The following is a 17,138-nucleotide window of genomic DNA, read 5'->3' on the forward strand; positions in this document are numbered from 1 at the left end:
ATCCGCATTGTTCAGTGAACACATGCAGAATTACCTGCGTGATTAGAGCGCAGTGCTATGAACACTTAGATTAAGTTCACATTAGCGTTCAGCTGAGCTGCGGAGGGCTACGTACTTCCTCCATTAAGCCTTGCCTACTTCCGCACTTCGTCCGTTTAGCTCTCCTTACTTCTGCATGCCTCCTGTGTACCTATCTTTAACATTGGGTATGCAGGACATGCGGATGTATTCGGATATGTCGTTTTGACGTGCCCTCCGAACGCACAGAAGCGCAACATGTTGCATTTCTGTGCTTTCAGCGGGCACGTCAAAACGATGCATCCACATACATCCACATACATACGCATGTCCTGCGTAATCCCAACATCAACCTAACCCCAACACCACAACCCTAGCCCCAACACAATCCTAGCCTCAACCCTAACCCTAGCCCCAACCCTAACCCTAGCTCCAACCCTAAACCTAGCCCAACCCTAACCCTAGCCCCAACTCTAAACCTAACTTTAACCCCAACCCTAACAATAGCCCTAACCCTATTGGAAAAATGGAAATAAACACACTTTTTTATTTTATTATTTTACGTAACTAAGGTGGTGATAAAGGGGGGGTTTATTTACTATTTTTTTTATTTTGATCACTGTGATATGGTCAGTCACAGTGATCAAAATTAACCAATAGAAAAAAATTTCCTATTGTTACCGGCCGCCATTTCTCAGCGGGCGCACTGTGCATGCCCCCGTTATTTTCCCCAGCTGGGTTACATCACCAGGAGATTTACGAGGGTCCAGGAACACCAGAGGCACTGGGGGGTCTCGGGGGACCCCATTTCTCTCTCCTCTGATGTGCCATCACATCAGACGAGAGAGAAACTATATGGGAAATTAGACTTTTTTTTGTGTGCGGTTGCTGCTATTCTGTGGCTGGATGAAAGATGCAAGAGTCTGCCTGGATCCCAGAAACTCAGCTTTTATGCACACACACTGATTACAAGCAAACAGGTCACAGGTGAGGATGTTACCTTTAGTAGCCATTCAAACCCATTTGTGTCAACTTCTGTGCATGTTATCAGGCCAAAATCACAGGGGTATGTGAATTTTTGATCATGGTCATTTGGATGTTTTGGGTTGTCGTTATGATTTAAAACGAGAAAACACAGTAGTTTGAAAATAAATGGCTTCAACCAACCACTAACCATGAGTGGAGAAAAAGTTTTGGTGTTATCATTCATTTTCTCTGAAAAAAGGCAGAGAAAGCAACAATTCTGCCGGGGTATGTAAACGTTTTAGCACAGCTGTATCTGGATTCCACACTACCCCTGAACATGTGTAACAATTTAGCCATTCATATTTAAGACTTTTCGTCGTTGGTAGTTGTAAGTTGTCATATTTCTAAACTCTGTTATGGCAATTGAGCAGACATTATTGACAAATTACTACCACACAACAGATATTATGGCTTCCAGCTTGAATAATCTGAGCGCTCCTGTTGTGTTTGTATAATGCTTCACTTAGAGGGAATTACTAGGTTGTGTTAGATGATGGTTTTTACTGAACTAAATCCATTTTCCCTTATTAGGTTGAACCAAACACCAAGCTGTTCCCAGCTGTTTTTCTGCAGCCGACTAGCACTAATCTCTTTCAGTTTGAACTTGGGAAATTAAAGGTATTGTTTTCTGTTTGCATTAACCTTTCACCTGCCATGGAGCAGTGTTTATTCTGTATCACATTAGTATGAACAACTTCATTATTTTGCGAACAACTACTTATATTGCTGGAGCATATTTCCCTTGAAAAATCAGCAGTTTCATAATCCAGTGCCACAATGTCTCAGGTAGAAGGGGTCAATTGAAATTGGATAACCCCTTTAGATATAAGGCACTAAACGGGCTAATCTAATTACAACAAATTGCTACCTACCTGCTGGAAAGGTAATGAGTGCTAGATCGGTGGAAGACTACACCCAAGACCCCACAAAAAAATGCCAAAATGTTACCTGCTCCCTATCCTTGGAATGAAGCAGTGGATGTGCATTCTAACTCCATTCATTCTCTATGGATCTTTAGGACATAAGAGCAGGGTGCAACCTGTTACCATTAATGCAACCAGTGAAACTGTACAGGCGCCTAGGTAAAGTGGGGGTCACTTCTACCTACAAAGTAGGTAGAATTGTGCATTATGATGAGATACTAGATTGCAAAGGGCCAATAAGTTGTTTTTGCACAGGGACCTTCTCCTGTCTGTGTCCAGACCTGAGTAAGCGAGTACTACATTTGGCTTTCTTTAACAGACCAATAGACTATAGAGCAGCATCACACATGTATAACAGCCACTTCATTAAAATAAGCTTGGAAAAAAAGACTGTACTAGTCCAATTGGCTATTACATCCCTGATCTTTGAGAATCCCTAGTGTATGCTGGGATAGTCAAGCGAGATGTCATCAGTATGAGCTCCATTCTCACTGTGTGCTATTACTTTCAATGCACAGTGACAGTGCGCTCCCTCATTGGCTCTGAGAAGCGACAAGCCAGCAAGAGAGCACTCTCATGCTAACTCATCATTTCTTATTAGCCAGTGAGGGAGCACAGTTACTGTGCATTGAGAAGAATATTGCACAGTGACAAGAAAGCTCATAATGAGCATATTTTCAAATTGACAACTGGCGCAAGGACTATCCCAGCTCTTGAAACGGACACTTTGTTTGAAGGTGGAGACATAGGCACTGACCGCAGCCCCTGTCCCCGATTATGTCTTGTTTGAGTATCCCAGCATGCAGCGGGGATTCTCAAGCGAAAGGTCATCAAGCAGGAAGTTGGTAAAAAATCATAAATAAATAGTTAGGTAGCATAGAGAGGAAACAGTAGGGACTTTTTTAATTGATGTGTATTAGAAAAGAGATTAGATTGTTAGACTAAATAGGCATTTAAATCATTATTAGTTTTGCACCACCTCCTTAACTAAAACTACTTTGCCAGCAGCTAGGTGTATACTGTGGCATGTAAAGATATCTCTATTGTTAGACACACAATATTTGATATTATTTTTTCCTAGTTTTTGTTTTCATCTATGTTAATAATACCCATTTTGAATATGTTGGGCTCTACAGAACACAATGCCCCTTTCAGCTGCAATATTTAAGAGCGAAGAGAAAAATCCTGTGCCACAATGTCCACCTCGTTTGGATGTACAGACTATCACACCTGTTCTCTGGAGCCGTATGCCAAATATTTTCCTCAAGGTGGAAACAGAACGTGTGAGCGAGCGTCATGGCTGGGTGGTGCAGTGTTTGGAACCATTGCAGATGATGGCACTGCATATACCTGAGGAGAACAGGTAATTAATATCAATACCACTTTGTAACATACCAATCTAAAAAATGATGTTTCTGGAAATATAAAACAGAGCAGAGTGCTATAAAAAAGGAACACCAAAGAAATTCTCTACATATAATAGAAAACATCTCCTAAGGGGATATTTAGAACCAAACAGGAGATATAGCCAAAATAATACGTAAAACTTATAATGGTTGGAAAAATTATAATTCATGCCACATGTGTATTATATATGATCAGGAGCAATTTATATGATTATTAAATCCAAATGTAACTATCTTCTTTTACATCATGTACCATATTTTAATTTAGACAACCTCATGATCTTTAAGCTTAATATACTGAGATTAGATCATTATATATCTCTCTTATACTACATTATGTCGTTTTACACTTTATTTTTTGTGTTTTTTTTATTTACTTTTATTAACTACTTTATTGGTAACTATTTTTCATGTTTTGCATGATTGTATAGTTCACATTAATGTAATGCGCGTTGAGCTTCTATCTAGGACAGGGGAGATATTGGTGTCCCTTATGTTACTATGAGCACAGGTATTATACTCTGAATTTCTCTCACCTATCGTCTTAATAATGCATCTAGGAATATTGACTAGCAACAATTATGGTTATTGAGTCTTTATGGAGGCGCTGGCATTTTTTAAATTAATAATACTGTAACAACAGGTATTGTGCTTCTTCAATATCTTCTACCTACCGTTATAACTTTGCATGTGCAAATTCCAGCCAGCGGTATCTTTAGTAGCTTCTCTTGTCATATTATATGAATTAATATCTATTTCTCAGAAATACCATTTTCTGTGACTTTATTTGCTTATTTTAGTGATATTAATATTCACTAGCACTTTATATATGCTATTTTGTTGCCATAATGATTTTTTAACTATACTCTCCATTCCCTGAGCATCTCTCTTGTATTTTTTATTTTATTTATACATATATTGTAATTAACTCTCCTCCCCTTTTTTCACCTTATTTTGTTATTTTTGTTAATTTTTACAACCATTATCAATTTCTGTGCTATCGTATAATAAAGTACTATAACTGCTATAATATTTTGGCTGTATTGCCTGTTTTTCCTCTGTTTGTGGCTATAAAAAGAGAGTCCATTGGCTCAAACTGACAGTATAAACTTAGCACATAGCCTTTATAGCATATCTGTGAAGGACAGGTTTAAATCCCAGCTCTACGGGGTCTTGATTAAATTCCCTTGTAGGGTTTTGCTAAGGAGCAGGATGTAGCTTCATGGAGTGGCAGCTGTTGTGAATTCTCTTTCTGGCCTCCCTCTGGTTATTATTACTGAAGGTAGTGGAGCTGGTCAGATTGACAGAGGGGTTGCAAGTTCTCTTTCTGGGCTCCCTCTGGTGGTTACTGGAGGTAGTGGAGCTGATCTGATTGACAGAGGCTGGCCACCTGATAATGAGGATGACGATTGGAGATCTGGGGTTTCAGATTGGGATTTAAGACAGCTGACTCCCTCTATCCCTGCTGGTGATTTTCTTCCTGTGCCTTCTGAGGTCTGATGTCTCCTGTTCTGTCCCTGCATGGTTCAGCTAAGTGGTTCATTTATTCTATTTGCATTTGATCTGGTTTTGTCTATCTCTGCTTTGTGCGGGTCAGCGAGCTCCGGCTGGGGCTGTGCTGAATCATCGCCCATATGTTACTGCTTGTGCCAGTTTGTTTTGTCCCCTGTTATATTGGTCTCATTTTGCTTTGCTTTCAGAATATACCAGAGTGCTGATATAGTGGGGGCGAAGTCGTGTGACTTCAGTGTTTTTTGCACATCAGACGTTTTGGACTTTTTGCAAGGTTTTTAGCGTGATCGCAGACAGTGTCTTTCCTTTCCTGTCCTGTCTAATCAGTGTGGGCCCCATCATTTGCTCAGTCTATTTTCCTGCCTGCGTTTGTGTTTTCATCTTGTCTCACTGACAATATATGTTTGGGGGGCTATCTATTCCTTTGGGGTCTGCTCCGGGGCAGTTTAGATTTCCCCTTTCTTGCTTTAGGCTTAGTTAGCTCTCCGACTGTGCCGAGGCGTCTAGGATCATCGTAGGTACGCTCCACCGCTACTGCTAGTTGTGCGGATAGGATCAGGGGTCTGCAATCCGCTTAGTTTCCAACCTCTCTGCTTTCTTTGGCTTACCCTGGGCCTGCTATCCTCCTCGGTGACCCTTTCATAACAGGCAGCCTCCTGAGGGAGTGGCAGCCTCCTGAGGGAGTGGCAGTCTGTTGGATGTTGAGCAGAGTTGAGTATGCTGTTGGTGAGTGGCCAGCCAAAATATGAGCTGTAGCTGAGAGAGAGATGCTGAGGTATCTCTCTGAATGGAGATTGCACTAAGCAGTCTGTTTGTGAGAGCTGATGAGAACCACTTGGAAGCTGTAGCCTGTTAAGTGTGAATTGTGCATGGAGTTGAACATTTCTGTTTAGCGTTGGAAGCTTCTGGAGCTCAGGTTGAATGGAATACCAAGACTGGTAGGATCATACCTCTTCTGTTTATGAAGTCTTCTCCAAGAGAATGAACTCTAATCTGTTTGGGTGAGCCCGCAGTGACATATGTTATCATGCTTAAAGGGAATCTGTCACCCTTTTTTTGGACTATGAGCTGCCGGCATCGACATCAGGGGCTTATCGACAGCATTTTATTATCATTATTATTATTTATTATTATAGCGCCATTTATTCCATGGCGTTTTACATGTGAGGAGGGGTATACATAATACATACAAGTACAGTAATCTTAAACAATACAAGTCACGACTGGTACAGGATGAGAGAGGACACTGCCTGCGAGGGCTCACAATCTACAACGGGATGGGTGAGGATACAGTAGGTGAGGGTAGAGCTGGTCGTGCAGCGGTTTGGTGGATCGGTGGTTACTGCAAGTTGTAGGCTTGTCGGAAGAGGTAGGTCTTCAAGTTCTTTTTGAAGGTTTCCATGGTAGGTGAGAGTCTGATATGTTGTGGTAGAGAGTTCCAGAGTAGAGGGGATGCGCGGGAGAAATCTTGTATGCGATTGTGGGAAGAGGAGATAAGAGGGGAGTACAGAAGGAGATCTTGTGAGGATCGGAGGTTTCGTGCAGGTAAGTACCGGGAGACTAGGTCACAGATGTACGGAGGACTCAGGTTGTGGATGGCTTTGCATGTCATGGTTAGGGTTTTGAACTGGAGTAACTGGGTAATGGGGAGCCAGTGCAGGGATTGACAGAGGGGAGAGGCCGGGGAATAGCGGGGGGACAGGTGGATTAGTCAGGCAGCAGAGTTAAGAATAGATTGGAGGGGTTCAAGAGTGTTAGAGGGGAGGCCACAGAGCAGGAGGTTGCAGTAGTCAAGGCGGGAGATGATGAGGGCATGGACTAGGGTTTTCGCAGATTCTTGGTTGAAGAATGTACGGATCCATGAAATATTTTTGAGTTGAAGTCGGCAGGAAGCGGAAAGGGCTTGGATATGTGGTTTGAAAGAGAGATCAGTATCAAGGATAACCCCAAGGCAGCAAGCTTGTGGGACTGGAGAGAGTGGGCAGCCGTTTGCTTTAATGGATAGGTCTGTTGGGGGGGTCACGTGAGATGGGCGAAAGATGATTAATTCTGTTTTGTCCATATTAAGTTTTAGAAATCTAGCGGAGAAGAAGGATAAAATGGCAGACAGACATTGAGGGATTCTGTTTAGTAGGGAGGTGATATCTGGTCCAGAGATGTAGATCTGTGTGTCATCAGCATAGAGATGATACTGAAAGCCATGAGATTCTATGGGCTGTCCGAGGCCGAAGGTGTAAACGGAGAAGAGCAGGGGCCCTAGGACTGAACCTTGCGGGACTCCGACAGATAGGGGGCGCGGTGAGGAGGTGGTGTGCGAATGGGAGACGCTGAATGTCCGGTCTGCTGGGTATGACGCAATCCAAGATAGGGCCATGTCTGTGATACCAAGAGATGAGAGGGTCTGTAATAATAGGGAATGGTCCACTGTGTCAAAGGCAGAGGACAGGTCCAGGAGGAGGAGGACGGAGTAGTGTCGCTTGGCCTTGGTGGTTAGTAGGTCATTGGTGACCTTAGTTAGGGCAGTTTCAGTGGAGTGGTGTGGCCGGAAGCCAGATTGCAAGTGGTCAAGGATGGAGCAAGAAGAGAGGTGAGAGGATAGTTCAAGATGGACGTGTTGTTCCAGTAATTTTGAGGCATAGGGGAGAAGTGATATAGGGCGATAGCTAGATACAGAGGATGGGTCAAGAAAGGGCTTTTTGAGGATAGATGTGATTGAGGCATGTTTAAAGCTTGAGGGGAAAACACCAGTTGTTAGTGATAGGTTGAAGAGATGGGTTAGGGTTGGGATGAAGACTGTGGTGAGGTTTGGGATGAAGTGGGATGGGATCGGGTCAAGTGCACAGGTAGTAAGATGTGATCTTGAGAGTAGAGTGGAGAGTCGATCTTCTGTAATGGTGGAGAAGTTGGTTTTGGGGAGGAGGGCAGGGCAGGTAGGAGGAAGGGCACTGAGGGTTGTTGACTAAAACTGTCTGTGATGTTATCAATCTTCTCCTTGGAAAATGAGGCAAAGTCTTCAGCTGAGATGAGTGGAGAGGGAGGAGGTGCTGGGGGGCGGAGGAGAGAATTGAATTCTGTAATACTGTAGATAAGCCTCTGATGTAACCTGAAAGAGAAGAAAAATGAGTTATATTATACTCGGGGGGCGGTCCGTTCTTGGTCCGATGGGTGTTGCGATCCGGTGTCTCCCATCTTCATATGATGCCGTCCTCTTCTTCCCTTCCTGTCATTACTCCGGCGCAGGTGCACTGCTCTTCCCTGTTGAGGGCAGAGCAGAATACTGCAGTGCGCAGGCGCCGGACCTCTCCCGGCACCTGCGCACTGCAGGACTCTGCTCTGCCCTCAACAGCGCAGAGCAGTGCGCCTGTGCCAGAGCCACGACAGGAAGGAAAGAAGAGGATGGCATCGTATGAAGATGGGAGGCGCTGGACCGGACCACGACACCCATCGGACCGGACACCGGGGTGAGTATAATCTAACTCATTTTTCTTATCTTTCAGGTTACATCGGGGGCTTATCTACAGAATGCTGTAAATAAGTCCCTGATGTCGATGACGGCAGCTCATAGTCCAAAAAAAGGGTGAAAGATTCCCTTTAAATGCACGTGCCGTGTGTAGAGAACTTCAAGTATCAGTGGTTGCTATGAAGAATAGCTATTTTGTGTGACTGAGCTAGGGCTAGCTCAGCAATGTATGAGTAGCCAGTGGCTGTTCTGTTTAGTCAGCACCTGGACAATTCTAGGGATTTATGTTTGTGTTTGTTTTGTTTCTGTGCAAACCTGTAGAAAGCAATAAAAACTGCACATGTTTTGAACTGAATTGCCTGTGTGCTACCTAAGGCCTTATGCCTACCAGAGAGAGGGAAACACTAAGCCTTGTAGCAGATAGAGCCCCTATAAAAATTACATTAGTGTACTTATCACTGGCTTCAAAGTTTAATTGGGTATGCTAATTCAAGTTCTTGGTGCACCATTGGTGTGGCTCAGTTTTATCAATTGGTTTTGCATAATCTCGCCTCATTGTCTTGCCTGAAGCATGTATTGTCTGAGGTAATTCTCAGTCAATACAGCGCTATCTGTCACAAATGAGGGAGGCGGAGAATTAAAAATGAGTGGGTGGAACAGTGCGTTGAGCCATTTAGGCATACCATAGATGCGCAGAGCCCAGCAATTAGCATATTTGAATAAAACCTCTGCAGTGGTTTACACACTAGAGATTTTTATAGGGGATACTCCCCTACATGGCCATGGCGTCAGTTTAAACTGTCAGTTTGGCCTAACAGATTCACATTAAAATGTAATAATAATGTGGTTTTTCACACAATCTTTTTATACCCATTCTCACGTTTTTCCATTTCATTTGTACAGCGTGGAACATATCATTGATTGAGTCAGATAATATATTTCTAGACCCTTGTAATGTGATCAATGTCAATGTGTTTGCCTTGTTCTAGACTTTTGGATCATAGGCTCAGATAAGCATTAGACCAAAGGCTTTATTCCCTATAACATTTTCAGGACTATGGAGAGCTACCCAATTCAAAGCCAAGCTATAATTTGACCCCTTTAGAGTATTTTTGAATAGAATTACAGTAAGAAAAACAACCTTTGTTTTTTAGGTTTGAAAAAAATGCATGCATCTTCACATTTTTCAATAAAATGTTGATTGCTAGATTAATTTTAACCCTAAATGACATTTTACTAGTATCTAACCCTTTTTAAGTGCTGATATAGTAGCAGACATTGCTACCTCTTGTGGTGGGCCATTTCATAATTTGACTACTTTAACTGTAAAGAACCCTTTTCTATATTGATGTCTAAATCTAACTTTCACCACATACAAAGGGTGTCCTCTGTAAGGTCCTTGGAAAATATAAAGCATTGGTCAGTTCTTCATAATTTCTTCACATACATTTCTACATTTTAGAAATTAGATAACTTCCTAAGACTTCTTTGTCCATGCTGAACAATAATTATTTTGCCAGCCTCTCATTTCAAGAGAGATCTCCCATCCCATAGAATAATCTAGTATCTATCCACCGTTAAATCTTCTGCTGCTGGCCGATATCTTTTTTTATTTCAATATGCAGTCCAAAATGGAATCCAGTATTCAAGATGTTGTCTTGCAAGAATTTTTTGGAGAGGAACGCTTGTATCTCTCATTACCTTTTCTTTTGGCTTAAAGGGAACCTCTAAGCTGCCCTTTCCTCCTATACCTTTCTTATGTCTGTATTGAACCCTTTACCTGCATTCTAACAAGCCTATGTTGCTGCTTAGTGATTGGTGCATAAATGTAGATGTAACTTTGAGCCCTGCGCTCACGTTGTATAAATCAGTGGGTGACTAGTTGGTGGGTGTTGATTTCTAATCAACTAATCCTACCTCTTAAGCATGTCTCTCTGGGTATGTGTGACAAAATTTGTAAGAGTGACATCACCACTGGCACTTTGCAAGTTTCGCGGCTGGCTGGGATCTGCTTCACTACCGCCTTCCTGGTCATATGCAGTGCACCGATGAATCAGAGAAGCTTATACGCAACTTTAGTGCATATTCCCAGGGAAACAGAATGTTTCGCCTATGCACGAGATTTGCATAGGGCCGGTAGCAACATCTATGATTCTATCTCTCTTACAAATCATGTCACTCACACCCACAGGGATAAGATTGAGGATAAGTCCTGGTAAATCAATGTTCCCACAACTAGTCACCCACTGATTTACATAACATTAGTAAGGTATTTGCTGACAAAGTTGTGAAATGTTTTTTTCTTTTTAATTGGAATGTAAAAACATGACTAGCTATTGGTTATACATCAATAATCATGAAATTGCATACATGCAATGAATAAAGCAAATATTCTATGATTTTCTAATATATGCATATCTTTTTGTAAATTGTTTTGTATTTTTTCTTCCTTTTATCAGATGTATTGACATTTTAGAGCTTTCTGAGCAGGAAGACTTGATGAAATTTCACTATCACACCCTGAAGTTGTATGGTGCTGTTTGTGCTCTGGGTAACAATCGTGTTGCCCATGCCTTATGCAGCCATGTGGATCAGTCCCAACTTCTATATACCATTGATAACCAATACCTGCCTGGTCTCTTGAGATCTGGTTTTTATAACCTCCTCATCAGCATCTACCTGGAGTCTGCAAAGGAGGGAAAACTAATGATGAACAATGAGTTTATTATTCCAATAACGGATGAGACCAGGCAAATCAGATTGTTCCCCGATGAATCGAAAAGACATGGCTTACCTGGGGTAGGTCGTAGTACCTGCCTGAAATCCGATCTTCATTTCACTATACCTTGCTTTGTATTGACTGGGGAAGACAGGCAACAAAATGGCCCAGAGATTCCTATTGACATCCTTAAATCTAAAGCTATCAGCATGCTAACAGAGGCAGTACAAAGTAGTGGAGACCATATCAGAGATCCTGTGGGAGGCAAAGTGGAATTCCAGTTTGTGCCAGTGCTAAAGCTCATTGCCACTCTTCTCATAATGGGGGTTTTTGAGGACGAGGATGTCCGCCAAATTCTGCTACTTATTGATCCAAATGTTTTTGGTGACCATAAAGAAGACGACGCAGAAGAGAACTGTGAGAAGGAAGAAGTGGCACAAGACGAGGAAAAAGATGTGGAAGCTGGAGAGAAGGCAACAAAGGAAGCCAAGTCTCCTGTGAAAGGTCTTCTGCAGACTCGACTACCAGAATCTGTCAAACTTCAGGTAACCAATTTCCATAAGGTTGGTTTTATGAAACAAACATCCAGTGAACTACTCCCTTATTGTATATGGAATGATGAATTACATTTTATACGCAGGGTCTTATTCTCACTTTTATCAACGTTTCTGCCTCTACTTTTATGAGCACTTTTTGCTGTGTGTTAATATGTTTTGGCCATTGTCATGCAGTTTAATTCCTTTTATCCTCCTAAAATTCATGTTTTAAACATATTTCTACATAAAATATTATTATTTATCTGAAATATTTTCAGTTCACTTGCAAGTGATAGAAGTCTTTAAAGCTAATCTGTCAGAAAGTTTAATTTAATCAAACTGAATACAACATTTTGCCTGGAAATGTGACAAAGTTTTTTGTTTCTCTAAAAACAGGAACAATATACCATGGTTAGAACCAAGAGTTAAATTCAATAGTTGAGGTTTGATTTGCTCTAGTTCGGAAACACATGACACATTCCATGTTTTACTGGTCCCAATAGACTGTAATCAACTTCCAATAGTTGGTTCCAATATGATTGGTACTGATAATTACATACAAGGTTAATTCTTAAAGGTAATCTGTTTAGAATAATTAGTGCAGATAAGATGAATATATGTCTATGTAGGATATTGAAATACAATTATAGGCCCACCTTTATAGCCCAAAGCAATGTGCCAACACAGAGAAAACTTGGTTAAAATGAATATGCAAATTAGCCTGGAAGTGCATCAGGCAGGCAAGACAAGTGTGTATTAACCTAGGCATTACCCGCCAGATTGACTGCTCTTTTCCAGTGCTATATAATGAGGGTTTCACATGTGAAATCTCCTACATACTTATTTGTACCTGGGGAACATCACTCATTTGCTGTATCAGTCACCAATAAAGCACAAGACTTCAGATTGCATATACTTTCTAAATGGGTTTTCTGTGGCACTTTGCTTTGTGGCAGTGCATAAACTGGTATTTCTGTTATCTACGTGATCATGTATTTGATTTAGTTGCACTAAGCATTCCTTTAAAGGCGTTATCCGGGCTAATTATTATTTTTTTTATTACAGGCCTAAGAACTAGACCACTGCCGATTTCTGTCAGCACAAATCGGTCACAGACTACTTTTATCAGTGATTGAGCAGCTTCTGCTAATGTCATGTCGACAAAGCAGCTGCTTCTCTTCCGCCCTGCTCTATTGATGAGGACATGACTGCTGACGTCATGCTGATTGATAGCCATCTCTCTGCTGCCTAACTGTGGGGAGTTGGCTGTCAATCAGCATTGCGCTGGCAGTCACCCCCACTCGACCGAGCAGCCCGGAAGACGAAAAGCTTCTCTGTTGATGACCACTCTGATCCGACACTGGGTAACATAATCAGGTGGTTAACAACTACCTACCTGTTAGTTTTCAGGCCCATAGTAAGACAAAAAAAATAGTCCTGGATAATGCCTTGAAGGTTTAAGCCTATTAGCGATTATCTATATCAATCATATATTGCTATTAAAATTTGATACAGTCCAAATATTGAACCATTTTATAGTAAACCAAACCTTTCCCGTGTGGCTAAAGGGAACCGGACAACTGACATGCTGCTTTATCCACAGGCAGCATGTATTAGACACTGACTGTATGATTTCAGCCATGTATGTTCCGCCATACTTCGGCATTTCAGAGAAGAAAATGTCCTTTGAGAGGCGGCCAGGTAACAAGCTGCACTGGAGACTAGTCAGAGAGGTGAATTCCCAGCGGTTTCTCCACCACCACAATACACATACCCACAAGGAGGTCTGTCAGTTACTGGTAGCTTTATAGTAGAAAGAGATGGACTGCTTTCCTCCACTGCTGTCAATATCCCATAATGCATAGCAGTGAATCAATAAAATAAAAACATTAGCTTATTCCCTGGTGTGGATCTACGCATTTCGAGGTACTCCAATCTTGTCCTCAGGACATAACCACATTTATGTAGCCAACATCTCGTTGTGAGGAACTTGTACACAGTGCACAGTGACGAGGAAGGAAAGGATAGACAAAAAGAGCAACTGGTCTGAGCGCCCCACATAAAGCCTGAGAGCTGGCTGAAGTCATAAGAAGCCGGTTGGTGGTCCTGCGCTCATGGCTTAGCACCGTTCCATGCGCAAAGTGATATCTGTAGCGGCATTTTTACAATCTCTGCCTGCCATCAACGATTCATTGGAGAAGACACTGCCTTGTTCCAATGCATCTATAACTGCAGATCTGCTGCATCAGCATCCCCAGGCAGTATTTGGACCTCAGTCCACCAGCCATTTATCCTTCCCTTTACACTTTAGTTTGGTGGTACAATTCATAAAAAAAATTATATTAAGCATCTCGAATGTAGATCTAGAAATGCTTCAATCCTATGTAAAGGAATTCAATAAGAAGGTCATATGGACCACATAATGTGGCATTGAGTTACTTTTGCTTGCAAATTTTTTTTTAGATGTGTGAGCTACTTCATTACTTCTGTGATTGTGAGCTGAAGCATCGCGTGGAGTCCATCGTTTCCTTCTCCGATAACTTTGTGTCAAAGCTCCAGTACAATCAGAAGTTTCGTTACAATGAACTGATGCAGGCATTAAACATGTCCGCTGCCCTAACGGCCAAGAAGACAAGGGAGTTCCGCTCTCCTCCACAGGAACAGGTAATATTATGGACAAAAGAGGTTTTTTTTTTCTCTTCACTATAATATCAGAAAAAAATCACTATATTTTTTCCTATTTTCAGATTAACATGCTTCTCAATTTCCAACTACATGAAGATAGCCCTTGTCCTGAAGATATACGGGATGAACTGTATGAATTCCACGAGGATCTTCTAATGCACTGTGGTAATGATCTATATATATATGGATCCGTAGCTGTAGACTGCTTCTGATACTGTTGTGCACGTATTACATCATTCTTAAAACTTGGTACCAGGATTGAAGCTATGTGGTTTGGCTTACAACCCGCACTTGACAAGACAATAGGTTTCATAAAACTAGATTTTGCACCAGTTCAGTTTTTCCGGCGCTAGACATCTTTGTACACTGAAATGTTTCACTTCGGTTGGTTCATTTTTACCAATCTTTAAGGGTTAGGCCACAGTTTGAGATTAATATTAGGAAATTATCAATTAAACTTAACCATTTTATTTGTTTCAGAAGTATGTCGATTATCTAGCCTGACACTGAGCAATCAATAGAGGACGTGCCCTATAGACAAAGAAAAGGGTGACACCCAGTGCTAAATAACGATTCTCCAGCATTGTTATTTCATGGTGGATACAAACAATTTCTGTGACAGGCATTTGTTTTGTTTTTTTACTTCCCCTCTAGCAAAGTAGCAAAACCTGTATGTTATAGATCAAGCAGACACTGTGATTAAGATTTTTAGTGTGGTTTTGATTAACCACTACAATTCCAGAGTAACAGCAAGAATGGCAGAAGGTCTACTGTAAAAATAAAAAAAATTCAAGGCTTTAAAGCACCACTCCAGAGTTTTTTTTTATTTTATTGAACTGCTGGAGTGGAGCGTTAAATGTATTTCCCCTGTCTCCTACTCACATGCCGCAGCCTTCATCGTTTACAGCATTGCTTCTGTCAATCCCCAGCTAAAAGTGGCCTGCCAACAGCTCCAGTGTTTCACGGAGTGGCGTGGAGGTCACTTTTCAATACAAGTCTATCAGAGTCTTGTTCTGGCTCTCATAGACTTGCATTGAGAGCTTGTGATGTAGCTTTTGACTTCCAGCCAGTCAGAAGCTGCGCTCACATGATGACGCCGCAGGTCCAGAGCGGCTCCAAAAAGTGGTGGAGATGTCAGAGGATGAGTACATGACCAGAGGCAGGGGACTTACATTTAAAGCACCACTCCAGTGCTGGAAGAAAAATCGCTGTCAGCCTGCAGGCACAAAATAAAATAATTCCCTTGGCCCTGAATGCAAAATTGCAAGGTCCTTAAAGAGGTTATCCCACTAAAGTACAGTAATTGGATAGGTTATAAATGCACACTGGGTGGGAGCTTTACTGATCTCTCTCCATCAGCCATATGTTTCTAAATTAACATTGATGTCTATGGATCCATTAACCCTCCGTCAGGCGCAATATAGATTCTCCTCAGTTCATGCGCAATGTGCCTGACAAGCACAGGTCAGAAAACCACCTATAGGAATGTATTAAAAGAGATTACACCAAATCAGATGCAAAAAAACCATTTATTAACCATAAACTTATTAAAACTAAAAGTACCACTTTTCGGTAGTACCGCCAAATAGGCTCCAGTTATCTTTACTTAACTATTGCTTAAATATAAAATTATGGAAAAAAACCTAAAGGATATTGCACTTAGATGTTACTTAATTATTTTCTACTCATCTTCAGTGGTTTCAATTGCAGCAGAAGCAGCACAGGTACACTTAGAAAAGCAAGGCTGGCAGACGAAAGTTGCATGGGAAAGGCAGATTGATTCTTTACATATTTTGCAGTCATATTTAGAAAGCCTTCTGAAACCAGATACAAATGAGCAGGTAGTACAACTGCGTCTTTTAGAAGGTGGTAGAGTCGGTGTTTGTTCTGGAACGTCCTTGGGACGTCCTTTGTATTTTTATCTTTGCCCAAATAATAAGCTAGATCTGTGTCTGTTTCCTCTGTATCAGTGTCATCACCATCCTGCTCTGTTCCAGAATCAGTGTTACATTCTGCTACCTCATCTTCAGATGAAATGTCACTAGATTCCTCTAAATCCTCAGTTACTGCTGGTTCTTCCTCATCATCTTCTAACAAAAAAATCTTCATTTCTTCTAAATGAAGGGGTTTAGATGAATCATACTGTTTTCTGGCCATTGCAGCAGAAAATCTGAAGCAAGAGAGAAAGAGTATGTGTTAGGGCGCAATGTGCTTTAGAAGCCACCCTCCTTTTGTCTAAGAAAACAGTACTTATGTACACTAACTTAGCATTAATCCTTCATAAAACAAGCTAAATACACAATCGTGATGAATAAAAAAAGAAAATACTAACCTTTCAATTTGTGTTGAAATCAGGCGCAATGTGCCTGAGAAGCCAAAGTGTTGATATCTGCTCACTAGAAGGTCTGCTGAGTCACTGTGATATCAGGTTTCACAGAGCCTGTAGAGTCAGGAGATAACTAGGAGGGGTGGGGTTTTCTGATAAGTGGGCAAGGAGAGAGAAGTGAGACTAATTACTGTGTGCCTGTCAGATCTATTGCACCTGACGGAGGGTTATAATGCCCTATACTTTTCTTCCTTTTTGAAGTTAACTGTTTTTTGCTTAATAGATCCATTTTAAAACAGATGATTACTGGACATGTGAACTTCAATCGGATAAAAAAAAGTTGTGCAGACACAAATTTTTTGTCCCACTAAAAAAACTGATTCCATCTGGCTCTGTTTGGTAAATCATTGAAGCTAATGTGAATTCATCACATTTAAAGTAGATCAGTTTTTCTATTGGTTAGAAACTGATCCAATTTTTTTTTTTATTTTTAGTGGATCCATTTCAAGTGAATGTTTACTGAACAT

The 17,138-nt window shown here is 41.3% G+C and overlaps 1 protein-coding gene across 1 annotated transcript in view; it reads left to right on the plus strand.

Annotated features, from left to right (window-relative positions):
- Positions 1-17,138, plus strand: part of RYR3 (ryanodine receptor 3) — an 869,465-nt gene that overhangs the window by 501,180 nt on the left and 351,147 nt on the right. The window contains exons 34-38 of the mRNA XM_073552155.1: positions 1,576-1,662; positions 3,104-3,330; positions 10,805-11,609; positions 14,064-14,264; positions 14,348-14,450. Of these exons, the coding sequence (XP_073408256.1) occupies positions 1,576-1,662; positions 3,104-3,330; positions 10,805-11,609; positions 14,064-14,264; positions 14,348-14,450 (1,423 nt within the window). The remainder of the gene's footprint in view (positions 1-1,575; positions 1,663-3,103; positions 3,331-10,804; positions 11,610-14,063; positions 14,265-14,347; positions 14,451-17,138) is intronic.

The sequence above is a fragment of the Dendrobates tinctorius genome, unplaced genomic scaffold (assembly GCF_039654945.1).
Source record: "Dendrobates tinctorius isolate UK_male_01 unplaced genomic scaffold, ASM3965494v1 ptg000186l, whole genome shotgun sequence".
NCBI classification, from domain to species: Eukaryota; Metazoa; Chordata; class Amphibia; order Anura; family Dendrobatidae; genus Dendrobates; species Dendrobates tinctorius.